At 51.7% G+C, this 26590-nt stretch overlaps 2 protein-coding genes, 1 long non-coding RNA gene and 1 other non-coding gene across 9 annotated transcripts; 2 read left to right on the forward strand and 2 right to left on the reverse strand.

Annotated features, from left to right (window-relative positions):
* Positions 1-148: 148 nt before the first annotated feature.
* Traf7 (TNF receptor associated factor 7) lies at positions 149-19035 on the reverse strand. Of its 6 annotated transcripts, none has more exons than XM_035447681.1 (21): positions 18882-19035; positions 10569-10693; positions 10263-10320; positions 8068-8162; positions 6236-6352; positions 5614-5706; positions 5367-5400; positions 4589-4772; positions 4355-4483; positions 3520-3737; positions 3369-3442; positions 3136-3184; positions 2934-3061; positions 2676-2758; positions 1996-2035; positions 1779-1895; positions 1563-1685; positions 1265-1384; positions 1040-1171; positions 833-952; positions 149-669 (listed from the first exon to the last, which is right to left on the reverse strand). In XM_035447681.1, exons 2-21 carry the CDS (start codon positions 10653-10655, stop codon positions 655-657), a joined length of 2016 nt encoding a protein of 671 aa, XP_035303572.1. In that variant the 5' UTR covers positions 10656-10693; positions 18882-19035; the 3' UTR covers positions 149-654. The 6 variants fall into 6 exon arrangements, with proteins under 6 accessions (XP_035303572.1, XP_027280729.1, XP_027280730.1 ...); XM_027424928.2 differs by having other exon boundaries at positions 4349-4483; positions 8068-8159; positions 10578-10693; positions 18882-19034; XM_027424929.2 differs by having other exon boundaries at positions 10578-10693; positions 18882-19034.
* Positions 19036-19363: 328 nt separating this feature from the next.
* Positions 19364-19869, forward strand: LOC103159146. Its single transcript, XR_003487039.2, has 2 exons — positions 19364-19564; positions 19758-19869. It is a non-coding gene; the product is annotated as an uncharacterized LOC103159146 (long non-coding RNA).
* On the forward strand, positions 19603-19684 carry LOC113836666. The gene has a single exon (XR_003487073.1). It is a non-coding gene; the product is annotated as a small nucleolar RNA SNORD60 (small nucleolar RNA).
* Positions 19870-20663: 794 nt separating the features above from the next.
* Positions 20664-25107, reverse strand: Rab26 (RAB26, member RAS oncogene family). Its single transcript, XM_027424930.2, has 8 exons — positions 24910-25107; positions 23736-23846; positions 21930-21971; positions 21783-21849; positions 21553-21605; positions 21188-21253; positions 20869-21101; positions 20664-20766 (listed from the first exon to the last, which is right to left on the reverse strand). The coding sequence occupies exons 1-8, from the start codon at positions 25105-25107 to the stop codon at positions 20664-20666; spliced, it is 873 nt and encodes a 290-aa protein (XP_027280731.1).
* Positions 25108-26590: the final 1483 nt, after the last annotated feature.

Consider the following 26590-nt stretch of genomic DNA (forward strand, 5'->3'; position numbering starts at 1 on the left):
GCTCAGAGACTGGAAGCTGGGGGCCAAGGAATGACAATTGCCTCTGCAGGGAAGAAAAGTCCACCCAACCTCCCATCTTGAGCCCAGGTAAACCCATATGCTTGGGGCCATGTGAATCATGGTCCCAAAAGCTATCCCCACTCACAAGCACAGTCTGTGAAGCTTTTATTTCAACAGAAGTAATAAAATCTATATACAGTCTAAAACCAGTAGAAAAGGTGAGTAAAAAGACCCACGGTCCATCTGGGTCCTGCCAGGAGTGGTGGCACCCGCCTTTAATCCTAGCACTTGGGAGGTGGAGGCAGGTGGATCTGTGAGTTTGAGGCCAGCCTGGTGGACATAGTGACTTCCAGGACAGCCAGAGCTACATAGTGAGACCTTGTCTCAAAACAAAACTCTGTGGAGTGAAATGAATGGTGGGCCGGGCAAGCATCGTACCTGGCGCCCAGAGAGGGGCCTGGGCATTTCTCTGGTAGAAGTTAAGAGCGGGGCCTAAAGAAAGATCCCTCACCAAGCATAGGGCAGAGATGACACTGCCTAGCTGTTTGAGCCTGTCTATCTGTCTCCACAAGACAGGCAGGAAGTCCAAGGCCATTATGTAGGACCAGCCTGCCTGACAGACCCAACGGGAGCCAAAGCTTGGTCTGGATTTTGTTAGCATGTCCAAACCTGCAAAGAAAGGGTTCTGTTTCAGATCCCCTGTGGCACAAGGATTTCCTTCAGGCTGGTCTCCCAACCCTCTACTGTTACCTGCCTTGACCACTTGCCCCTCCCCCACTCTCAGAGCTTGATCCTATGCAACCCATCAACAGCCTGAGCCACAGGCACTGACCTTCACAGTACTATCCACGGCCCCTGAGAAGAGCCGGCCCCGGGAGACAGCCAGTGCAGTTACACTGCCCTGGTGGCGCAGCAGCGTCTGTGTGCAGATCATGTTGTCCATACTCCAGACCTGGGAAGGGAAACACGTGAGCTATGAGGGCCTACCCTGGCCCAGCTACTTCTAGGCCTCTTCTTCCTGCACCTGAGCAGCACATACCCTGAGGGACCGATCGTAGGATGCACTGAAGACTTTGGTCTGGTCTGGTGTTGAAATGACTGCCAGGGCATATACTGTGCCCACATGGCCCGTTAGGGTCCGCACCTGCTCTTTGGACTCAATGTCCCATACCTGAAGAGGGGCAGGCCCAAGTAAGTTAGAGACAGGGACCCAAAACAAGGGCAGGAGGGATGGAGGCCTGCTACAGGGTTGCCTAGCCCTTACATGAATGAGGTTCTCATAGGTGCCACAGACAATGTGGTGATTTGTCACAGCAATGGAATAAACACTGCCACCAGATGTCTGCAGGACATGGATGCAATCCAGAGTCCGAATGTCCCATATCTAGGGAAAAGTATGTCACTTAACCTCAGGCCAGGCACTTACTTACCTTGGGCCTTTACGATTCAGGAGACAGCCTCAGAACATGTAAGAGGGTAGGAAAAGGGCAGAAGGAGCTCTAGAACACCCTAAGAAGTGCAGCAGAGGGCAAGTCCCTGCCATCAGGGATGGCTTGGCACACCTTGATTGTCTGGTAAGAGCCACTGTACAGATAGCTCTGTGCTGCCACCAGGGCCCGCACCCAGTGGTTGAGGCCTGTGAGCTCCTTCTTCAACTTTAGCTCAGTGCCCACGATGTCCCAAACCTGTAGGGATGGACATGAGCCTGGGCTAGAAAGGCATCCACTGCCCCAGGACATTCCCACCCCCTCCCCCCCATGTGTACCCCTTGCCCATACCTTGATGGCCTTCAGGGAGCCGCTGAAGAGCATGTTATGGGAGGATACCAGTGTGCACACAGGGTTGTCGTGGGCCCGAATGGTGTTTACCTTCTGCAGGTTCTGGATGTCCCACACCTGTAGTGGGTGACAGTAAACCCCAGGACTCAGGGTTAGTGAGGAAGGAAAGAACACTGGGCTTTCTCTGCCGCCACCCCTCATCTTGTGCTCCACTCACAATGATGGTGCAGTCCGCAGACCCACTGTATAGCTTGCACCTGGGGAAGCAAAGTCAACATATGGAGGCAGGAGAAGCTACCATATTTGGCCACAATACCTTGGCTGCCCCAGGGACCAACCTGACTTGGTCCCAGGGGCATGGCTTTTCCCCACTGCTGAGCCCATTCTCAGTTTGCATAGCTGGATGTGCACAACCAGTCTGGGAAACATTTGATGGCTGAGCTGAGCAAGCAGGAGGTCACCTATCCTGAATACCAAGTCCCAAGGAGGCTACCACCACCAGTAAGTTGAGCAAGGCCTTTGCAGTCAATACCTAGTATGACTACACACAGCCCAACACAACACAAGAAAGGAGGGCTAGGCTTGGAAAGAGCCTACTGAGAAGCATGGTAGCTGCCACATGAACTATAACCAGAATTAAGTCCATAGTACTTGCCATCCTGGTGACAGCTGAGCTGTTCTACCCTCTAAGAGCGCCACCTGACATACTAGGGCAGGACTATGCTCTGCGGGGAGCTCACAGACTGTCACTTAGGAACCCAGTATTGCTCAGGTGTGAGTGTTCTATAGGAAGAACAGACACAAGCTACATAGGCTCAAATACAGGCCCAGGGTCCACAGGGTGTCAGTATAGCACATCCTGGCCCTGTGGTCAGTGGGTATGACAGCAAGACTCACCCCTGGATGCAGAGCGCCAGCACAATACCATCATGGCCCTCCAGTGTCTTTTGGCACTTGTAAGTGGTACATGTGTCCCACACCTGCAGAGATCAGGCCAGACCAGGTCCCCACAGGGTCAGTCCGGTGCCAAAATGACAAGATAGCAGCCATTAAGGGAGAAGACCCAACCATGGACAGGAGGTAGCAGAGGCTGGCATGCAATGCCCACCTGAGCCCAGCCATGCTGCAGAGCCTGTGGAAAAGGATCCCACTCACCTTGATCGTCTTGTCAGAAGAACCACTGAAGAGCAGGTCACCCATAGAATAGACACAGAGACACCAGACAGGGCCCTGGTGGCCCACAAAGGTCCCTTTGCACTTGAAGATCTGCTGAGGGTCATAGGCTGCAAATGGGAGAAGTTAATGAGGGACTGGTAGGGCTCTGGGGACAATGTTAGCAGCAGTGGGCTATACTCACATCCAAGGATACCCATGTTCAAGCGTGCATTGATGTGAGACAGTTCGTCCTGCAAGGCCAAGTACAGAGCAGAGAATGGTTGGGTGGGATGGACATGACCTCTGGTGACACTATGGAGCCCCAAGCATAGGGGGTCAATTCTTACTGGAACATACAGCCTTAAACCCTGGGCACTAGGGGCAAAGGGCAGAGGAGGGACCCCAGTCTCACCACTGCAACCCTCACATACTCACATTCAACATGGATGCATCCCTCCGGAACTCCATGAGGTCCTCACTGAGCTTGCTCTGGTTCTCATCCAGGACATCTGAGAAACAAGAAAAGAAAGGGTTTAATGGGATCCAGAGCAGTGCTGAACCCCAGGTTCTCTGGACTAGATCTTACCAAACTTGAGCTCAAGGCTCTTCTCCAGCTGGTCAATCTTCTCTGAGAGCTTGCCCAGCATGGAGCGCAGGAAAGCGATCTCCTGGTCTTTCTGGGCCAGCGCCACATGCATCTCATGGAAGCGGTCATCAGTCTGCTGCAGGAACTCCTTCAGGCCCTCAAAGCGGCATGTTTCCAAATGTGTCTCATATGTGTCCTGATTCCCGATAAACGTGCACCTGGGGGAACAGGACAGCTGCCCACCTGCCTGCCTGGCAAGTCTGACCTTTAGCCTCCCTAACCTAATTAAATCCCTCAAGTCATCACGGTCATTTCCCCCAGATCCAGATTTATTTATTTATTATGTATGCCGTGTTCTGTCTGCACACATCCCTGCAGGCCAGAAAAGACCACCAGATCTCGTTACAGTTGGTTGTGAGGGAATTGAACTCAGGACCTCCAGCTAGTGTTCTTAACCTGAGCTATCTCTCCAGCCCCTCACCAAAGAAATCTTATCACACACTTCCAGAATGCCTCAAGGATTCCTCCCTCCCTGAGAATAAAATTGCCCTCAACAGCTAGGTAGAATACTCCTTTCCATCGGTCTCTGCCTCCCCTCCATTCCCATTTCAGCCATTTGTTCAAGTCTATCTCCTTTTACCCACCTTCCCTGATATCCCACTTCCAACCTGTTCAGTCCTGTGTTCTCCTGGGCACTGGATATGTGGGCTGTGATGGCAGTCATTGGTGTGGCTCCCAGCTCTGGTCCATCTCCCAGGCACCAGCTCCCAGAAGCCCTCACCTGATGAACTCAAACCCACCAGCCCACAGCCCACCCCCACCCACTCACCCGTACTTAGAGTGGGGACACTTGATGTGCTCGCATTCTTTCAGGTGGGCCTCTAGATTCATCTTCAGAAGGGGAGGGCAGCTGGGGTTATTGGGGCAGCGCACAGGCCTGTAGTCACAGCTACTCTCGTGGTCCCTGTGCATATGCAGGACATAAGGCTGAGCTGAGAGCCCCACAGTGTAGCCCCAGAGAGGTAAACATGCTCCCCCCCAGGGAGATGGAGAATCAGGAGGTACTCACTTCCGGGCACTAAGCTTGATGGTGAAGGGGCAGCCCCTTGGGTCTACCTCAAAGACACCAGGCTTTCCAGTGCCTGCTGCATGGCAACCATGCCGACAATGTATGAAGAGCTCTCCGATCTGCTCAGCTACTGCAATGTTGTTCACCACCACTGTCAGCTTGGCATTGTCCACAGGACACTTCTCTGGGAGAGGAGGACATGCTGAGCCCACCACCTGCCCAGCCACCTCTCAACCTGGCAGCTTTGCCCAGTGGGAAGCCAAGTCTTGGGAAAAGGAGGTGCAATGACAGGACAGGTTGACAGAAGCCCACCAGGTGCCTTGTCCATTCTTTCATCTGCCCCAAGGTGCCTATATGGGAAAGCGGCACAGCAGACCTCCCAGAGGGTGATCAGGTAGCGACAGAGGCCTCTTAGCTGACCCAGTAGTCTTGGGCAGGGTCAAGGGGCAGTGAGTGGGCAGATAGTAGAAAGACAGCTAGCTTGATGTGGAACAGACACAGGGGCTGCCAGGAACACCAGCATCTGTTGGAGTCCAAGCTCTCATCCTGGGACTTATCCCATGTCCGCCACAGCAAAGGCTCTGAGTCTAGAGACATCAGACATGCTATAGAGGTCCTTTGCCTGCCGGGCTTCAGCCCTTGCAACACTATTCCAACCCAGGGAGAAGCCACACATGCCTGGATGGGAAACCAGTGGCCTCTGCTGGCAGCCTGGGAAGTAGCAGGGTGGAGACCACCCACTACCCTCCCCAGGTCTAGATTGGAGGCACAGACCTACCTGACTTCAAGGCGCATCGTCTACAGAACGTGTGCTGTGGGGACAAAAAGTGGACTTGGGGGACGTTGTAGCTGTCTTCCCTCTAAATCAAGGTCAGTGACAGCCCAGAGCTCACACCATCCCACACCACTGCAAAGAGCTCCTTCCTGACAGCCAGCTTAGGACTTTGAGCAAGGCCAGCAGTTCACTGGCCTGAGCATCACAGGGAGCACCTGGGATTGGGGAGTAATAGCGTCTGTGACCTCACCCCACATGTAGTGATCACAGGGTCCTTGAACACATTGCAGCAGAGCTGGCAACACAGTTTTACTGAAGGCTGCTCGGCAAATACCAACGGTTCCTAGACAGAGAAGAGCAAAAGTCAGATGATGGGGAAGTGGGCCTGGAGTGCTGAGGTGGGGGTTTCGGGAATAGATCCTCAGTAACATTAACTGCCCAAGCCACCTTCGTGTCCACCCTGTACAGAGCTCTAGAGCTGGGCCTATCCTGTTGAAGGTGCTGTTGAACTAGAGAACCAAGAGAGGAGCAAAAGCAAGGGGTGTGGCTCACAGGGAGGCAGCACACAGTGACCACCCACACATACAGCATTTGCACACATAGTCTCAACCAGCCTTAGTGGCCCTTCTTCCTGGCTTACAGACTAGAAAAGTGCCCTATCTGAGCCCCACCCTCCCACCACTCATCCCCTGGAAGCCTTCAGATAGGAGTGGGAGATGGAACCCTGAAGTTCAACGTGGGCCAGAGGCCCTAACCAGGTCTGACCTACCCTCACTGTGTGCTGTGTTAGTGTGGCCTGAGGGGAAAGTGCCCGTGCCACAGCAGCAGTGACAATCCTGGAAGATGGTTCCTGTCAAGCATACCACACCTACCGGCTCCTCCTCCTCCTCAGGCAGCGAGAACGTGGAGCGCAGGGACATGCTGGACTCGGAGTGTAGGGAGCGGACAGAGATGGCGGAGTCTGAGCGGCGAGGAGTGTTGATAGGAGGCTGCATAGATGGACACGAAGGCAGCCTATCAGGGGGTTGAGCCCTGTGGAGGCAGGGGTGCCCCTAAGCCACCCCTCTTCTAGCAAGCCCACAAGGCTGTGGATTGTGGCCTCAGTCCCTGCTGCTGTGGTGGCCAGCCCTGGCCTTTGGTGCTGGGCTGCCCGTTCCTGCCTGCCAATTTTCTTTGTGTAAATGGAGAGATTTCCTGCTATTCAATTCTACAGGACATGCTCAGGCTTCTTCCTGCTTCCCGTGAGGGAATGTGGGCTGCAGAGAGGCTGCATCCACCAGCCAATCCTGGAGCAGTTAAGACCCCAGATTACTGAACAGAAAAGAGTAGAGGCCTAGTCAAGGGGACGTGGCCATGGGCTGACTGGCCTTCTTGGCCAGAAGACACTAGACCCAGCCAAGGACATTCATTGTACCAGCAGGGATGTCCTACTAGAGGCTGACCTAGCCTCCTGAGACCTAAGGAAAGCAACCTTTGATGAGGCCCTAGGGGGAGAGAGGCACAGTATCCAAGAGCCACTGCTGCCATATCTCTTCCCTGCAGGCTGACAGACACCTGCAGCCTCATTTGTGAGCAATGACCTGTCTTGGACCCAATGTCCTGGGTCCACCTGCCACTCCTGAGCCTATGTCCAGAACAGGGAAGAATGCCACAAAATAGAGATACAGCCAATCCCAGTATGGGTAACCCTGAACAAGAGGCAGAGACTGGACATGTATTTCATTCACCAGGGCAGTACCCATCTCCTTTAACTATGATATCCTAAGTGACATCTTGCATGGGGATACCATGTGAAGCCCAGAGGGGAAAGTTAAAGGAAGTGAGTGAAACATCCCCAGAGGTAGCAGTGGCAGGCAGAGAAGCAAGGAGCACGAGGCAGGTACTCTAGAGCTGCACTCTCCTCTGTCTACTGGCCAGAGCAGCTCTTAGGCTCCCACCCTGAACACAAGAACCGAGGCCAGGTTAGTGGGATGGGGTGGGCACGGCTGCCCATCACCCCATAGCAAAGAGAAGATTCCAATACATCTTTAAAGCTACTGTAACCTGTCAGATGCCCCAGGTTATCCAAAACCAGAGGCACAAGGCCCAGGCTGCAGATAGAGAAGCTGGGTACATTCTTAGGCTCAGTGCTGTGCCAGGCCCATAATATGCCTATTCAGAATTTATCTTCCTATTTAAAGGGGGGAAAGGGGCTGGAAATAGCAGCACATGCTTTTAATCTCAGCACTCAGGAGAAAGATAGGCAGATCTCTAAGTTCCTGGACATCCTAGTCTACATAGTTAGTTCTCGAACAGAGAGGGCTATGTAGAGACCCTGTCTCAAAAAACAAAAATGAAAACAAACAAACAAACAACATCAAAACTACTAAAAATAAAAAAATAGGCCGGCGGTGGTGGTGCACGCCTTTAATCCCAGCACTCAGGAGGCAGAGGCAGGCAGATCTCTGTGAGTTCGAGGCCAGCCTGGTCTACAAGAGCTAGTTCCAGGACAGCCTCCAAAACCATGCCCTAAAGCCCAGTCCCACAAACTGGTTGCTTCCTGCCACCATCCAGCTACAGGAGCTTCCTCTTAGTCTCAGGAATGTGGTAAGTGCTTAGACCCCGCGGTGTTTCACTGTTTCCACTTCTCTGCTCTCCTGTCAGAGTGGAGGGCCTGGTAGAAGGGTTAGGAATCGTTCTAGGCTCCTGCATCATGGGGACCTACCATGCTGTCCTCTTCATCCCGAGGCGAATAGGCAAGGGTGCTAGAGGAGGAAGGTGTCCTGCGATGTTGTTTGTATGTGTTGGTCCCATCAGCTGCTAAAAAGAGAGGGCAAGGGCTGAATGACATGACTGTCAGTGGAGGAAGGGATTGAGGCAGTGGGGCAGCAGTCTGCTGGCAGAGCCTATGTCTATGGGACCCTTGGGATTGTCTTTAGTTTTCAGCTTCCCGAGCAGCAAGAGGGTCCTGGAATGGGACATGGTATCTGAGATTGTCTCCCGAGGTAAGACCAATACTGGCTCATCAGCCTGGCCCTTCAGATGACTGAGGATGGGCACTGCTAGCTGCCCCACCTAGCAGTTTTTCTTTTTTTCATTTTATGTGTATGAGTGTTTGGCCTACATGTACATCTGTGCACCACACATGTGCCTGGTACCCATAGAAGCCAGAAGATGGCATCAGATCTCCTAGAATTGGACTTACAAGTTGCCGTGTAACACCATGTGGATGCTAAGAACTGAACCTGGGTCCTTTGAAGAACCACTAAGACATCTTTTTAGATCCAACTCTTAAGTTTGGCTTTTTAAGACATAGTCTCACTATGTAGCCTTGACTGGCTTGGACTTATGTGCACCAGGCTGACCTGGAACTCAGAAGAGATCTATCTGTCTCTATCTCCCAAAGGGCTGGGATTAGTGGTGTGTATCACCATGCCTGGCTCAACCCTTGTTTTAAGACAGGATCTCTCTATGTAGCCCAAGGTTAATTCAAATGCATTATCTTTCTGCCTCCATCTCTGGTGTGCTAGGATGATAGGCAAACACCACCATACTCAGCTAAGACCTTTCTTTCAGAGCCCCTACAAGGTTCTATTCTTCAGCCTGACAAGGGGCCCTCTGTGCCTAGCTGGGTGTACAATCAATCCCAATTGTGCATGAGTGATATGGCATCTTTTCTATGGTAGATCATTTGGGAACATCCCTTTGACCTTCAAGGTAACTCTGCCAGGCTGAGTTCTCTGACAGCCTTAGTTCAGAAGAGGAAACTGAGGCACAGAGAGACTGAAGGACCTCAGCTAATACACATGGCCAGGCTAATACCACATATGGTAGCCTTGGTTCTCCTGCCTCCTCCTTGGCACAATCAATTTAGGAACTAGGTAGCCTTATTGGCCTCCCTCCTCTTGCCCAAAGAACACCCTGCCCAGTCTGGGCCAGAAGGCAGGGAGGGGTTCCCGGAGAATAAATGTCAAGGGTCCACATGGGAACCAGAGAAACACCTCATAGACCCTATAGGCTACAGCACTGGGGACAGGGTACAACCAGCCCAGGTTCAAACAGATCCAGATGTCAAAGCAACCAGAATACTAAATGCCTCCATTCAAGATCAGGAATATGATTGTCTAACCTGTTATTGGGCCTCAGTATTTTCCATCTGTAATGAGAATGGCCAGATGAGCCAAGTACTGGTACCTCATTGCCTAGCTGACCACCCCTAGCCACCCAGAAACCAGGGTACAGCAGACCACATGCCATTTTGACTCTGGAACCCTTAACAGTATTGTGTAGTCCCTAAAGATAGATGAGACATTAAGCAACAGTTTCCTGGGTAGGCGGTGTGGGAGAAAAGGCTCTTTCAGAGCCCCCAGAGGTCATCCAAGATTAAAAGACACTGGTATGCACTTGGTAGGCCTGTGCCTTCAGCCATGGGAAGGCAATTAAAAAACCAATTAGTAGCTGGTGTACTCCTGCAGTCCCGGACTGAGTACTGGAAAAACAGAACATAATGCCCTAGAACCCTGGCTGTCCCTAGCCTTCAGCAAGGTTGCTGCCCCACTGCCCCAACCTGTGCTATGATCTCTTGAAGCACAATATCTAACAGCACCAGATCCCACCCTAGAAAAGATACTATGCCAATCACACCCTCTTGGACGCTAGGATCCCGTGGCTGGGATGAGGCATGAGTCTCTGTGATAAGATATAGGTATAACTGGTGGTGCCAGGGAAGTCAGGAGGTGTGGGGGATCAGCTAATAGCAAAGGTGAGGCACAGGAACAGAACTGCTTAACTCTGCCCAGCTGATAGTGGAGACATGGCAAGAAAAATGCTCCTTCACCAACACAAGAACCTAGTGCGCACCCACCAGGAAGTGCCTGTAGAAGCCAATAGAATACCAATTCTTCCTGATCATAGGCTCACCTTTGGTGATGGTGTTGACGGTCGGAAAGGTAGGCCCAAAGGTCGTTTCCATTCTGGTCTAATGGACAATGGAGAAGACTTAGTGAAATTTGCACAGGGTCACACATGCTGACATGCTTACTGCTGGTGGCTCACCTGCATGCATATACAGGGACACACCATCAACAAGCACAGGCTGTCCTGGGGGACCCTCCAGGGAGGAAAAGGACTGCCAGTAGCTCTGCCCTCAGTGGCAAGTTATGTATATATAGCATGCTGAGGGCCTGGGTTATGGTATACAGAGGGCAGACCCTCACCCTCAGGTACCTCTCTTACCCCACTGCTGTCTGGGGAGGGAAGGCTGACAGGCCCCCCAGAGAAGCGGTTGTAGCGGGCACTCTTGGCTGAGCTCATACTCTAGAGAGGCATCCAGGTTCCTCGGGCAGTGTCCCCTATAGGTAGAATACAAATGAAGGGCTTTGGAGGTGGCATCCTGGGTACCTAGAAGTCAGCCCAGCTTCCCCACCTGGTAGACCTCTGGCCAGTCCATCACAGGGCAGGTGTTAACTTCTTCCTACCTCTGTTGGTAGGTCCACAGTGGGGCGAGGGCTTCCTGCCCCTCATTCAAAGTTGCAAAGGCCCCAGGTACAGGAAAGGAGGCCCCCGAGGACAGGTGACCTTTAGTGGTACCATCTCTTCAGGCCTGGACCTTTTGAGGAACCCACCCGGCTCTACCACTGAAGTGAAAAACCCCATCTGTGTTGGCTGATCCACTGGTCCTGATCACAGCTCATCACTTTGAGGCCTGCCCCTTTGCAGGCCAAATGTCCTTATGGCTAAGGCTAGGTCTTGCTTTCTACCCATCCATTAGACTTGACCTAAGATATAGCACACACACACACAAGGACTTAATCACATGAGGACCAGAGCAACATGAACACGTTCTCTGCCACAGCAGATGCTATCAGGACCCAGCCAGGATCACCAAGAACCCATGTCTCCCATCTGTGGTCATACAGGGCAAGTCACAGGAAAAGGATGAACCCTAGACTTCAACCAATGGTGGTAACCCATACCAACTTGTGTCATTCAGGGATTAGGGTAGCAAAAGGCACAAGGGAAGCATGCAAGGGCCAGTGTCCCTGCTCTGCCCAGAAGAGGGGGCAAGAGAAAGGGTAGACATTTGGAAAGGGAAGATTAGAAAGAGACTCAGTCACCAGATCATACTCGGGACAGGTCCAGGACAACACCTACCCTATGACACTAAAGCTTTATATACTGCAGGGACACAGCACATCCAAGGGTTCCCCCCTCTCAGGACTCTGCAAGGGTAGAGCTAAGAGGGCACCACTGTTCAACAAACAAGCAAGCAGCAGCCTTACTTAAGCCCCAGAGAGCTTCCTGCAAGGGGCAGGGTTGTTGTGGAATAGAATGTTTAACTATGAAAAGATGAGCTGCATTTATTTAATGTGTTGCTATTTTACCTTGCCTGCCTAAGGCACCTGACTGGTTTAATAAGAAGATGAACGGCCAATAGCTTGGCAGAGGGGAGATAGGCAGGGCTGGTGGACAGAGAGAAAAGGGTAGCCAGCCAGCCAGACATGGAGGAAGCAGGAAAGCAGGATGGGCAGTACATAGATGATGTAAACAAGCCTCAGGGCAGTACAGAGATGAATAGAAGTGGGTTAATTTAAGTTTAAAAAAAGCCAGCTAGAGCCAGGCGGTGGTGGCACATGCCTTTAATCCCAGCGCTCAGGAGGCAGAGGCAGGAGGATCTCTGTGAGTCTGAGACCAGCCTGGTCTACAGAGTTAAGTGCCAGGGCAGCCTCCATAGCCACAGAGAAACCCTGCCTTGAAAAACAAAAACAAAAACAAAACAAAAAACAACAACAACAAAAAAAAAGTCAGCTAGAAACAAGTTAAGGCCAAGCATTCACAATTAGTAAGTCTCCATGTCATGATTTGGGGGCTGGCGCTCCAAGAAAGCCTGCCATACAGGGTCACAATCAACTGTGCCCTCTCCCTCTCATGAGGCCACAGGGTCATTGCCCAAGTGGAGCCTTTGAAGCCACCTTCTAGGGAGACATGGCAGGAGCACACCACAGGGTGGCTTGGTTTGTGCCAAGGCCGTTGAGGACAGAGAGGACAGGAAGGGAGGGAGCGCAGAGGGGTCCAGGTGAACCATGTGCTAAGCCCAGGCCCCAGATCAAGGTGAGACAGACAGTTTCTATCCCAGTTCCCGTTCCTGAGAAATACTGCACATGGGCAGCTCCTGTCACTTTCTCCACCAGGCCCTCCCGACATGGTCTCTTCCACACAAACACAAGAAGGCCACAAAGTCTGTCCTGCATTACTCAGAGTCGTTTAGCCCCACCCAGAGCTGTCTACAACCTCTGCTGATCCCTGGTCCTTTCCTTTTATTGCCCAGGCTTCACCTACCTCTTTAGCTGCCACCTGCAATTCTATCTACCTGTCATGAACCCACTTAGCCTTTGGGCCTCAGGCCTCAACCCTCCATCTCACAAATCATGGTCAATTCTGGCTCCTGTAATTGGCACTGTCAGGCACTTGCCATCTGTCACTCTAAACATCAAGTACAGGTAAGTGGAATTCTCTAAAATTCTCTTCTGACCTTAGCTTTATGCCACACAGCTGCCATGACAGTTGCCAATGCAAGCTAGAGGTTTCTATAGTAGTCACCTCCTCTCTCCTACTGCACCCACCTCAATACCACCAGATACCCCCAGGCCCACCTGTGGTTCTAGGGTTTGGTTTGGCTCTGTGTATTTCTGAGTGAGTTCTCTAGGGACAGACTCAGAGGAGGTAGGCCTGGGGTAGAGATGTGAATATGGCCGGTAGGCAACCCTGCACTCTTCTGCCCCTTTCCCCCAGCAGTCTGTTCCCTGAGCAGGGAGGTCCTTGATAGCTGCCAGAGTCTTGCTTGTCATGTTGACTTAGATGAAAACAACTTTGCTGGGCTGGAGAGATGGCTCAGAGGTTAAGAGCACTGACTGCTCTTCTAGGGGTCCTGAGTTCAATTCCCAGCAACTACATGGTGTCTCACAATCATCTACAATTCAATCTGGTGCCCTCTTCTGGCACGTAGGCAGAACACTGTATATGTGATAAATAAATAAATAAATCTTTAAAACAACAACAAAAACAAACAAAAAAAAACCTTTGCCACAGGGACTTCCAACCAGACTAAACCTGGGGGCTTCAGACTTGCTCCATCAGTGTGAAAGGTTTAACCCTTTGGAGAAACCCAGGAAGTGGGCTCACAGGGTGGAATTAAGAGACAGACCTACATTCCACAGAGTTGTTTCTTAGCACCTGTTGCTTTGGGCTGTGAGCCCAGGAGCACAGTGCCTGGCTTCTCTCTGGTTCTATTGTAAGGTTAAAAGAGAAAGAGAATACTTGGCAACATGCAAATCAGTGGCCAGTCCATAGAGCCAGCATAGCGGAACAGAACTAGCGAGAAGAAGCACAGAGCTACACTGAGCTGTAAAAGAGGGAGGCAGATTGCTCTGGGCCTGCGAAGCAGCTTCCCAGTTCATATGGGTTCAGCCTCCTTTAGGGACCAGAGGGTAGGCTAACCTCAGGCTAGAGTCCAGAGCCCCCATCTGTGCTCCGCCCTCAAGGCAGCCACTACCATTAGCACTACAGGATTGAGCAACACATTGAAGGCGCTCTTCGCTCTTCAGGTCAGCTCCCCAGGGCCTGAGCTTTGCAATAACAGGATTCCCCAGATGGTGGGGGCAGGCTGAGACATCAGGGAAAGTGTCACACAGGCCAAACGCACCAGAAGCTGGAAACTACACTCTGCCAAGGCACTCTGGAAGAAAGCTGTCAACCCAAGTAGGAACTCCTTAGGGGTTATGTGTCCTAGAAGCCTGATCACGCCCGCCTGTCCTCTAATTCCCAGGGTTGGATGGACAGCTTTCTACAAGGTTGGCAGCTCATTTTCAAGCTTGAAAAAGTTATGGGCTGTGGGTTAAGCCAGGACTTGCCACATAAGCACCCTTGCCCCTTTCCCAAGTTCAAGAAGACTCCTTGCTTGTTTGTGGAGCCCAGGACAAAAGCCCCTGAGAAACAGATCTTACTTTATTTTATTGTTTTCCTTTTTCAGATTCTTTTTTATCCCACTTATTTTTCTGTTTGTGCACCTGTATATATGCGCCACAGTCCCTACCATGAGCGTGCAGACGGTAGAAGTAGGTTCTCCTTCCACTCGGGTTGTCATCTATCCCACAACAAGATGGCATTTATTTATTTGTTGGGTGTGAGTGCGAGTGCGTGTGTTATGGCACACAGGTGGGGGTCAGAAGACAGCCAGGGCAGGTTGGTTCTCTTCCTTCTATTATCTGGACATCAGGAACTGATCTCAGGTACAGCCATCTCACCAGCCAAAGATTTATCTTTGTTATTTTACATGTATGTGTATGAGTGTTTTGCCCACTTGTGTCTGTGCACCACATTCATGTTGGTGCTTAAGGAGATGGTGAGCCTCCATGTGGGTGCTGGGAATCAAACCCAGTTCTTTGCAACAACAACGTGTGTTCTTAGCCACTAGGACAACTCTCCAGCTCCCCTCCCCCCATTTATCTTAAAAAGAAAAAAACTGTGTGTGTGTGTGTGTGTGTGTGTGTGTGTGTGTGTGTGTGTGTAAGTGTGCATGTGTACTGGTACCTACAAAAACAAGAAAAAGAAGAATATTGCATTCCCTGGAGTTTTAGGTGGTTGTGAGCCACCCACTGTAAACACTGTACAGTGTCCAGACTGCTACCAGAACCAAACCCAAGATTCTTTTTTTTTAATTATTAATTTTATATGTTGAGTGTTTTGCCTACATGTATGTCTGCGCACCATAAACAGAGACCTCACAAAGGCCAAAAGAGAACACTGGATCCCCTAGACCTGGAGTAACAAACAGTTGTGAGCTGAGAACTGAACCTGGGTCCTCTGTAAAAGCAGGTGCTCTTAACTGCTGAACCACCTCTCCAGCCCCAATTTAGTCCTTTTAAAGACAAAAAGGTTGAGAGCCTGAGGCAGGAGGATTGCTCTAAGGCAAGGCAAGCCTTCATTATACAGTGATACTCTCAGTCTTGGAGACAGACAGACACAGACACACACACACACACACACACACACAGACAGACAGACACACACACACAGACACACACACAGACACACACAGAGACACACACACACACACACACACACACACACACACACACACACACACACACACCCTCCATGGGGAGGGCACCATATACCTTGGCTGTTACCAGTAGACAAGTAGCTCAAGGCTTGTCTTGAGCTGTGGGTAGCCAACAAGCTGGACTTCAGCCAGAACGCCCTCTGGTTATACTTGCCAGAGTAACAAGCATATCTCCTGGTGTAAGAAAGCCAGTGCAGGGACCTGAAGAATGTCCAGGCCCTACTTCAGCTCCCCCTGGCTCAAAACCAGATCTGGCTGCCAAATCCTATAGAAACAGACTTGGTTGTCATAGCAAAGCCACATACACTTCCCCTGGCTTTTCCCTCGATGTCCCCTTAGCACATCTTTTCCATCCCAAACAGTCAGTGTCCCTAGAGTGCCTTTACTTGCCTCAGTGAAGACCTCCCAGAATCTCTAAAAACTCTGCGCAGAAGCTCATTCTGCTTCCTTCTCTCCCAAGACCCCAGCCTGACTTCTACCCTCAGTTTTCCCACTGTCTATACCCACAGCTTCAAACTCTGCATGGGGCCCTAATTAGCTTTTCCTTCCCAGCATTCTGCCTTCTTCTTACACTCCATAACCCAGCCTCTGCACCTTCCCTGCCCAGGCTGAACTTCTTCAGAGTCCAGAGAGTGAGCTTCAACATCCCCCTGCCAGTGGCACTAGTCTTACCTCACTGCCCTTCCTTTCCCAAATCTGTGGTAAAGGAATCAGGCTTTGTCTACAAGTACAAAGGGTTTCCCAGAGGAGGGGACTAGCCAGATCCAGAGTAGACAGAGCTTCTGAGGTACACGTCATCCCATTTGAATGTCCTGCTATCTCAGACAAATTCAGCTGGAAACTTGTAACAGGTTTGACTACCTGCTTCTCTTGTGGCTTTGACTCCCTGGTGCATTCTTCTTCCCACCCACAGAAGCTGGGGTACAGTCACTAAAGTCCCTGACCAGACAGAAGGTAGAGGAGAGAGACCTGCCCAGCCCCATTCCACACTATACCCCTGCTTCTGGCACTCACACCAGCTCCACCCTCAAACCTGGATTTCTTCAAGATTGTTCCCCCTTGTACCTTCTCCCAAAAATGGGTATCCCCCTGGATCTCTTGGGATTGGATGGCCCTACTTCTTGGTTTCTACCCTGTGACCTTCTTCTACCTGGGACTTTCAAGCATCAAGTCCTACATTATCAGCTCATTCCTAGTAGTCTGTTTCCCTTCAGCCATATGACTCTTCCCTATGTCTAGTGTTTTGGGGATACTGGAGGTATCTATTAAAGGATGGTAGGTCGGTAGGTTCCTCTCCAAGGATTTGAGAGAACTGATAAAGTGCTAGGTACCCACTTGCTGTAAGGTAAGACTTACAGGAATTCTGGTCCACAGTAAGATACAACCAGCTGATCAGTTTTAAAGGTGGGCACAGGCTGACATTTCACACTCATGGTACTTGTGGCAGAGTGATCATGACCATGGGCCACAAACTCAGACAGACCTGGGTTCAAAGTCTGTTTTGACCATTCAAGAAAGGACGGCTGGGTAAGTTGCTTGACTTTGAAAGAGACTAGATTTTTCACTATAAAACATTGTAATGGAGCCAGGTCTGAAAGGAGCTGTCAGAGGTAACACATAACTAAAAGCTACAGATACATCACCACCACCACCACCATCAGCAGCAGCTCTGAGAGATTGGAGGCTGAAAAAGTCCAAAAGGCCAGCCCACAGACAAGCCATGAGCGTGTGGGCACAAAAAGGCTGACCCAAGCTTTGTTCCTTCTGCTCCCTCCACTGCTATCAGTAAACGAGGAGCCCCAGTGCACCCTCAGACTAGTCCCTTGCTAAGCTGAGCCAGGCAGCCCATAATTTCTACCCATCTTAGATCCTCCTACAGCTGTACCTTCCTATTTCCTATTTCCCACACCAGGCATTGCTCCATCCATGATTTATACCCACTGGGTGCTGGAGAATAGGGAGACCCCCAAAGACTGTTTAGTCTGAAGGGCAATGGTAGAGAACCCCATTTATTTCTGTTCTGTCTGCCACAAATCAGAACTAAAGACCCAGATCTTTTGATTCATTTCCAAAAAGACTCTGATATACAGCTACCAGAAGTTACAGCAAGGAACTTCTCGGATTTGAACACCACTCTTGGCCACTCCTTCCTGGTCTGTGGTCACTTTGGTCAGGTTGCATACAGTGGTTCTCACTTCCTGAAGGAACAACGACCAAGAGATGCAGGAACCTCAGGGTACAGGAACTGGAGTTTCCTCCAGAGTGTCTCCTGGAGTATCTTTATGGCTGAAACAGTTCCTGCCACATAGACCCCCAAAAAGGTATCTGGGCATAGCAAGGCCCAAAGAAGATTGAAGAGCAAGGCTGAACGGTTACTGAATGAAGGCCCAGCAGTGAACAAAGGAATGAACCTGTGTGTGCATGGGGAGGGGCTTGAGGGGAGATGAGACTAAAGTGGCAGATATCTCTAGACTTCAGCCTCATCTGATCTTCTTGGCCTGCTTGGAAATATCCAGGCTAGGACAACTGGCCAAGTGAGAGTTAGAAGGCAATGAATGATTCAGCTTCCTCATTCTTTCCTGCAACTTACCTGAATTATAAAGTTCATCATTATGCATACCAGAAGGTTCTCAGACTTTGCCCTGATCTGCCTCCTCCCTTACCTATAGAACTCGCTAGCTTGCTCCAAGCCCTTTCTCACTGGGCCTTTATACCTCTGGCTCCCCCTGTCTGTAAGGCTCTTCCGGCAATATCGCAAGATTGTTTCTCCATCAGGTCTTTGGCTAACTGTAGCGCTCCCTACTAAACGATTTAAGAACGACCAACAATCACTTTACCTGCGTTCATTTTTGTGGACTTTTTTGGTAATATTTATTACAGTTCCTCATGATTTTTAACTCTTTTATCAGTCGCTTGCTCCTTTTAAGAATAACAGTTCTGGAGGTTGAATTGCCACAACGAGACACTTATTAAAATCTTGGGACATTTTTGTTGTAGCGAAACAGGGCTGTGGTACTACTACCATCCAGAAAACAAATCCAGAAATGCTGCTCAACATCCTACAATGTACAGGATCCTAGAGGCAGAATGTTCTGTCTCAAAACCGCGTACCAGATGAGCTTATCAGTTTGGAATCCTGCTCTCTGCGGACTCTCCAGAGCCTAGGATACTTTCTGGCACACAGGCAGCGTTCAATAAATGTAGGAGAGCAAAAGAACGAGAAAGAAAGTGAAGGAAAGGAGTGACAGACGGGTCTGCGGAGAGTCAAGCGGACTTACGGACGCTGAGACCCCAGCTGTCTCAGTCCCGCCCCCCAGGCTAGGCCCACGACCGCTCGTGACGCTCCCATGCCAGCCCGCGCCCTGCCGCACAGCATGGAAGAACGAGCCCCAGGTCCAGTGCCGCGCGAGAACACTCACCCGCCCGCGGCTGCCTGGGAGCACCTAGTACACCCTCCGGCATCATCTTGTCCCCTCGGCCCGCGGTCCGGAAAGATACAGGATACAGGAGCCGGAAGGGCCTGGGCGCTACGCACGTCGGGACTTGTAGTTTACGGACTTCTGGCACTCCGGCGGCTACTTCACACTTTGAATTTCCTAAACTACGACTTCCGGCGACCTCGGCACTAAAGGACCAGATTGGTGGCTTCAGAATCACTCTATGTTGCAGGTCGGAATTTGATTGGCTAAATGCACTCGTCGCTCATTTACTCAATGGTTCTACAAAGGGAAGGCAGTTCGAGCACCCCAAGATACCGCCTCCAAAAAAAAAAGTCTACGGTATGATTGGTGGAAACTGCATGATAGCTTGAGGAGCCTATCAGCAGCGAAAGAAGGTGGGCACTTCCTCAGAGACTGTCCAATCACATAAGGGGCAGTTCTATAAACGCTTGCGCTTCGACCACAGCCGGCCTTTTGGGAGTGAGCGAGCAGTGTAGGCTGGTAATCTTTTTGTCTCTCCACAAGGCCCGCTTTTTGTCGGCAGTGGTCGCATGGAACTCGAAGGGCCGGTCGATTGCAAGCCAGCCTTTCCTCGACTGCTGCGGAAGTCTGGGCTCTGCTTTTTAACATGTCTCTTCAATCTTCTGACTCCCTTTTTGCAGGTAAGGTAAGTCGGGCCTGGCTTTCTTTGGCGGCACCAAGCCTGTGATGAATTGCTTTTCTTCTGACACCTCGTATGAAAACTGCATGTGCAGTCTGATTACATTGCAAGACTGAGGCTTGGGAACGCTACCTTTAATTGAACAGCTGAGAATGAAAAGTTACCAAAAGTAAAGATTTCTGTTTGACTTTCAGGGCATGGTGAGTGTGCTGCAGACCTTGACTGTAAATCAGCTGCATCCAGGCAACAGGATTTTCTGGTAAGCTGGGCATCTATGTATCTGAATAAAGCGAAAGTACAATCTTACTCCGTCTTCAAATGTCGTTATTTCATGTACTGCAGAGGGCCTAGTTGGTAGTTGCCGTCTGTAAAGGGGTGAGTCAATGAAAGTAAAGCCTCCTGTTTTTAGAACTCTGCTCTGGGGGGTGAGCTTTTAGCCTGTTCTGTGTCAGTAATAGGTTTCTGGACACTCTGGTCTTGATAACCCAATCTCCATAGGGGACTTTTTTGTGAGGGTATTTATACGTGGAGTCTTCCACCAGGTGAATTCTGAGGATGCTAAGCCTGGCTTGCTTGTAAATCCCTTTACCCCCGCCCCCCACTAAGCCATCCTGCTGACCCTGTAAGGTGATTTTCCACAGATGACACAAGCTCCAGAAAACATCTTTATTAATAGGGACTTTTGAGGACAGGTTTTTACTCAAATTGTGGTTTGAGAACACAACGTGGAAAGGACTGGGGCAGCCTGCTGGGTGGTGACTTGTTTGTAGTGTCCCGACATTTATTTTGGTGATCTCACTACCTGCTAGTTTCCTCTAAGCCTCACAGTGAGTGGGCTGGAAGCAGGCTGCTGGGTGGGATACCAGCTGGGCTCTATGATGTCCTGAGCTACAAATGCCCAGGAGAGGGCAGCAAAGTGCCATGACATGTTTTATATGCTTCAAAACCACTTCTGTTATGGCCTCTGGGGCAAAAGGGGTGATGGCATTTGGCCTCTAGAGTCCTGGGCACACCAGGAGCATCCACTGGATCACAGACTTCGGGTACAACTGTCCAAGGGAGGGTTGTTTCTTCAAGAGTGGAACTGAGATCAGCCAGGTTCAGAGACGACAGCAAGAAACCCCTTGACCCTCCTTCTTGACATAGTCGTGCAGTCTGAAGTGCGGCTGGCTGGGAGCCTTTATGGATCGATGTTTCAGCTCCCTGAAGAGCAGGGATGACAATAGAGCACATGCAGCCTGTGCAACCTCGAGGTTTATGGCCTGGAACATGAGGGCAGTGTTTCTGTTCACTGCCAGGACTTACTTTGCTATGGCAGTGAAAGCCAAGTCCACGTTGAGGCCAGTCTTTGCGCTGGTTTCCATGAAAGGCAGCCCATATTCCTGCAAACAGCTGCTGCCAGTAGGGTGCTGGCCGAACGGGGGCAGCCCAAGTGTTACAGCCTTGAGGCCACCCTCATCATCCACCCTGTTTTGACTCACCTTAGCTAGTTTCTCCCCATCTTCCCTCTTTACCACACGTTCTTGGGTAGAGTCGACCTGGTCCAGGCACAAAAATTTTGTTAGTTCCAGGACATGGCTTGCCCTGTTGGGCCAGGCTGGAGAGAGCAGGTTCACATTCTCACCTTGTTCCCCAGCAGCATGAGCACCACGTCCTGCTGGGCATACTCCTGGATCTCTGTCAACCAGGCCTGTATGGGGAGAGCTGGGACCAGTTTCAGGGCTGGTCCTTGCCCTCTTGTGGCACACCTTTTTGGGTGCCTTTTTCTAGAAGCCCTCCCATGTGTGGGATAGAGGTACCTTAACCTCTAAATCTGGCTAAATAGAGCCAGATGGCACTCAGGCCTGATGGATTAGTGAATGCCCAACTTGGCCACCATGAGCTCAGAGGCTCATCAGTTCCTATCCTTTGTAGGGTTCTTAGAACTCTAGGGACCTTGATGCCATCTAGACAGTCTGGGCCCATTCCCCCACCAGAAAGGCCACTGACCTGAATGTTGTCGAAGGAGTCCTTGTTGGTGATGTCATAGAGTAGCAACAGTGCTGGATACAGAAAGTAATGAGGACATCGCTGGGGCCCAGTGGCTCCTTAACTACCCACATACTTATAGACATTACAAGTCACAGGATATGACCTCACCCTCTCCTGCGGTCCCACAGTGTACCTATGCTCACCCAGACTCCCTGTGGAGAACTGATCCCCCGTATCTATGGGCTTACCATGAGCATCCCGGTAGTAGGCGTGGGTGACACTTCGGAACCGCTCCTGACCTGCTGTGTCCCAGATCTGTGGCAACAGGCACTGGTCATATTGCCCAGCCTCTCCCTGGCATCTCCAGCCCCAAACCTGCACTCCTGTAACCTTACCTGCAGCTTCACTTTCATGCCATCCACATCCAGAACTTTATTCTGAAACAGAACCAGCCAGCAACAGTAAGGATGCCTGTGGTCCTCTGGGGGGTTCCTGAGGTTAAAGTAGTAGCAAGCCATGACTAAACCCCTACTGATGGGAGGTTGGGGGGGGGTCCCTATTCCATTTCTACAGCACCTCCTGATTCTCTTTCTGCTTTGAGAACTTAAACCAGCCTACAGGTCACATTTATGCTTAAAATCTGATGCTCCTAGCAGCTGCCTGGTACTCCCTGCCACTGCTTCCAGCATCAACCCTGGGAGGATCCTCTCCAGATGAGCCTGCCTGGACCCTTCTTCAGATGGCTGCCCTGATACTAGGTTATCATGGCCAGCTATGTCCACTTTGGGGCCTTGCTTACTACCACCCAGCCCCCGCACACCAGGTCCTGCTACACAGGTTCCTACTTGCCAAGAGAGTAGCACTGCTAGTTCCTGCTTAAAGACTTCAACTAGCCCAGTTAAAGTCATCGATGGTACAAATGGTACACTGTGCCCTGGTTTCCCCATCTGTAGATGGTGATAGATAGGGCAACTTCAGCTTAATGAGCTATTGTGTACACTGAGAACTACATCCTGCCTGGGAAAGCTAATTTCATCCCCACCACCACCAACAACAACAACCACTCGGACATCCATTTCTAAGGGCCTGGACTTAAGCATGACTCTGCTGTGCCCACAGAGCCCAGAACTGTGGCTGGTACATAGGTCATATTCATAAACTTGCTGTCTCCGGTCTAGACCTGTCCCTTTCAAGATTAGACACCATGCTAGAGTGCCCACCCACCTGTCACCCCAGAGAAGGGGTGACTGCAGGTTGCCGCCATGGGAGGCTAGGCCTGGCTCCCCCTTTCTCCAGAGCTGCTGTCAGTGCTTCTAGGTCTCCAGGGAACCAGGCTCAGCCATCTGCCTGGCAAGGGAGCATACTTTGCCTTTCCTGCACCCTGAACAGGGGTGCAAACCACACAGCCCTACCTCCCTCACCTTCCACCCAGGAGCCAAGAGGAGGGGGGAAAAGAGACCAGGATAGGCAAGAAACACCTGCTTGTTCAAGCTTGTCCTGCTCCCTCTGGCACTTCAGCCTTTACTTCATCCAGAACTCTGGGACCTAGAGGGTCCTCAATAAAGAAAATTTCCTACTAGGAGAAACCCCCCTTTCCTGTCCCCAGAGTGGGCCTTCCTCCCAACCTCCTGCTAACTGGGTCTAATTAAAGGGTGAGAAAAATGCAAATTCAGGATTTGCCAAAAACATACCAGCACCTCTCAGCACATGAGATTCAGACTGGGCAAGGGGGTTGGGAGGGCTTTGACGCTAGAGCTCCCAGGACCCTGCCTGGGATCTTAATAAGGACTCTTCCAAGCTGTACTGTATTACAGGTTCTAGAGAGTTCCGAGTACCTCCCATATCCTTGGGTCCCCCCTTTGGTGGGAGAGCAACATTGGCCTCCTTAAGTGAACAAGCAGGTCTTAAGTTTCCTCTCACTGTCACTACCCAAGGGCACAGGTACATCTCATCATAGCATCAGCCTGTGGTAAGAATAGAACTCTCTGCTGCAGCTGAATGGTGTGGTACCTTGGGTGTTAGGAGGCTTCCCCAGGACCCTCAGGTGTTGGGAGGCAGCTGGTTTGGTAACTAAGCTCTCATCCCCTGGGCCTATAGATACATCTGGAGATGGACAATCCAGGGTACTGGGAGGACTAGGTATAAGAACCACAGTACAGCTGGACCCAGGCAGAGCTCAGGACATCAGCCTCCATTCTCACCCGGAAGTCGATGCCCACAGTGGAAATGAAGGTACCAGCCAGGAAAGCCCCATCCTTGAAGCGCACAAGCAGGCAGGTCTTCCCCACACCGGAATCCCCCACCAGCATGACCTAGAGCAGACAGGAGGGTCAGAAGAGTCAGGTTTGGGGCTGGGGGCCTTGCCCACCTAGAGATGCTTCTGGTCTGCCTTGAGCTGTGGGGGAGGAGCAGGAGAGGAAATGAGTGTTCCAGGCCTATAGGTTCTGCATAGCTTGGGGAAACACAGCAGCCATGGTCCCCAATAGCTTGGATGCCCAGCTTATCTGCCCCTGGTAGTCCCATGTCACCTCTCCCTCCAACAATGGCACCTTAATCAATGGGGAGTGAGGACCACTGTCCCGGACCAAGATCTTACCTACCCCTCCTCCATAGACATCATGCTTGATCTGGGAGGGCAGCATTTGGGGCCTATGGGGAGCAGAGCATGAGAATGCAGCTGGAACCTGCTAAGAGACCTGTGGGGACTCAGTGCCAGGGGCGGCTTCAATTCCAGCAAACACACAAATCTCAGCAGCAAGACTCCGTAGAGGTGTGCCAAACAGCTTTAGAAGTGAAGAGGGGCTAGGGATCATCTGTGGGCCCCAGGGGCACACCGGCAAAGTCTCCCTGCCCCCACCAGCCCTGCTTCCAAAAGCTCCAAAACCCAATGATGGCCCTGCCTTCAGAGGTCAAATTCACACAAGCTTCAGTTTTGGCCTCGGGGTGGCCACTTTCTCATTCAGAAAAAGGAGACTTACAGCCCCTGGGGGAGAGGGAAGGCAGCATATGGATGGGAACCGATTAGAGTGGAGAGGCGGTAGGACAGCTTTCAGAAGCTTGCTTGGTCTTACAGTAGGTGGAGTAGGGGCAGGCCCTGCCAGCTGTTGAACATCCCAAACCTAAGCTTAATAGTTGTGTGTGTGTGTGTGTGTGTGTGTGTGTGTGTGTGTGTGTGTGTGTGCATTTGTGTGTACACGCGCGCGTGCACGCGCGCGTAACAACCTAAAGTGCTGCCTGGCTAGCTGCGAGGGGCTGCTCTGGCCAGTTCAGCGGCAAAGGTCCGCGCGGCCCGCACTCTTCCCCAGAGGCCCTTCCGATAGTCTAGTATCCAACGCCACCTGCTGCACTCCCATGGCGGGGAGGTGCCTAGCTCACCTTGAAAGCAACGTCGTAGAAGTCTCCAGAGCCACCAAGTGAGGGCCGGCCGGACTGCGGGGGCCCGTTGGGCAGCGCCTCTGGGCCGGGACGCGCAGTTCTGGGACATGCCAGACGGGGTCGATTGGCGGCGGTGGGCAACGTAGAGGCAGCAGGCACACTCCCCCCCTTACTCTTGGGGGTCTTCTTCCTGGACATGGTTCTCAGTGTGCTCCTGCTGCTGCCACCGCGTCCTGGGCCGTCCCACGCCCGGTACCTGCCAAGCCAGACTCGGACCCGAACCCGTCCCGCAGCAGCAGAGGCAGCAGCAGTAGCAGCATCTCCAGCACTCGGCGCCCGCCCCGCCCCCGCCTCCCTGGCGGCGCAGCCACTCAGGCCCGGCCTCCTGCCGCCGCAGCCAATGGCCGCTCTGAGGCGGAGCCTTGCAAATAAGCCCGCCGCTCCGGGGGCGGAGTCAGGAGGTCCCAGCAAGGCTCTAGGTGTTCCACCCAAGGAGCATGCTCTGGTGCTCTGCTAAACTCAAGGGCCCCAACTGTCTGCATCTAGGGTGAAGAAGCACCAGGATCCTGTGTCCTCTCTGCACTGTTCCTTACCCCAGTCTCCAGTGTCCCAGCTTAGTAATCTAACTCAATAGACTGGGCCCTAGACCTGAGACACGGGTGTGTTCTGAGATGAAGAGGCTGGGGCAGAAGGCTGAGTAGGCAGCCTGAGATTCCGTTTCTTCTCAGCAAGAGATGCCAGCCATCTGACCCACTTGTTCTCAATGCTGTACCCTCCAGGTCAGGCAGATCCAGGAAGCTCCCACACTCAGGCTTCACAAATAATCCCTATTATGCCTGAGCACCCTGGGCTCAGCTGATCAAAGGCGTAGTGGGAAGGTTGCTTTTCAGAAGCCCTTGCTTTCAGCTTTTCCTCGCAGACTTTGCCACCTGGGCTGAAGCATGGGTATCTGAGGAAGGAAAGGAAGTGGGTATGACAGCCAGCATCAGGCCCTCTGAGATAATCCATGCAAGTCCCCTGCCCTGAGAGCCTAGTAGATAGGAGGCTTCTTCCCCAGAAGTGACTGGTCACAGTCTTTCCATCCTAGTTTCTAATGCAAAAGTGTCAGTAGTGATTCTCTAGACCCCAAACTGGTCCAGGACCTGGCATACCCACCTCCAGGAACTGACTCTGCTGCATCACCTATACTGACCAGAGGAGCTCTGTCGGAAGCCTCTCACCCAAGATACTCCAGTCTGGAGAATGAGACTTGAGTGATCAGAGGTGAGGACAATGGTGCAGGGGGGTGGTGCCCTTGAGACAGGGTATTTCTTGGTGTTCCTCTGGAATGGCCTAGCTGTCCTCCTGTCACCAAAACTCTGGGTCTCTTGGAGGTCTCCTGAGCCTTCTAAGCTAGCAATGACAAGAGCATGAACAATTCACTGCCTCTGGGGCTCAAGGCCTGGAAGGACCCAGATGGAGGCACGCTGCCTAGAGTATTTCCTAGACAGGGCCTTGCTGTAGCCTGCAAAGCTTCCCTGCACTGACTGCTGTCATGTGCTAGGTGTGCTAGTCTGTGAGGTGGGTATTGCTACAACTCCCAATGGTCAGATGGGGAAACTGAGGCCCAGAAAGGCAACAGGGAGCTTCCGTCCATGATCACCAGGCTAGCACATGGCAGCAATAAGGCTGCTCTTGGGAA

Source organism: Cricetulus griseus, chromosome 7, assembly GCF_003668045.3.
Source record: "Cricetulus griseus strain 17A/GY chromosome 7, alternate assembly CriGri-PICRH-1.0, whole genome shotgun sequence".
Classification (NCBI taxonomy): domain Eukaryota; kingdom Metazoa; phylum Chordata; class Mammalia; order Rodentia; family Cricetidae; genus Cricetulus; species Cricetulus griseus.

Bases quoted from the DNA above. Each gene is read 5' to 3' on its own strand.
- Rab26 (XM_027424930.2), bottom strand. From the start codon at position 25,107: ATGTCCAGGAAGAAGACCCCCAAGAGTAAGGGGGGGAGTGTGCCTGCT. The intron at 21,972-23,735 runs GTGAGAATGGAG...GTTCTGTTTCAG, and splicing joins CTGTGGGCATCGACTTCCGG to AATAAAGTTCTGGATGTGGA. The intron at 20,767-20,868 runs GTAAGTCCTGGC...CCTGCTCTTCAG, and splicing joins GCTTTCACTGCCATAGCAAA to GGAGCTGAAACATCGATCCA.
- Traf7 (XM_035447679.1), bottom strand. From the start codon at position 10,655: ATGAGCTCAGCCAAGAGTGCCCGCTACAACCGCTTCTCTGGGGGGCCT. The intron at 10,321-10,568 runs GTACCTGAGGGT...ATTGTCCATTAG, and splicing joins ACAGCAGTGGGGTAAGAGAG to ACCAGAATGGAAACGACCTT. The intron at 6,353-8,067 runs GTAGGTCCCCAT...CCATCTATGCAG, and splicing joins GGGATGAAGAGGACAGCATG to CCTCCTATCAACACTCCTCG.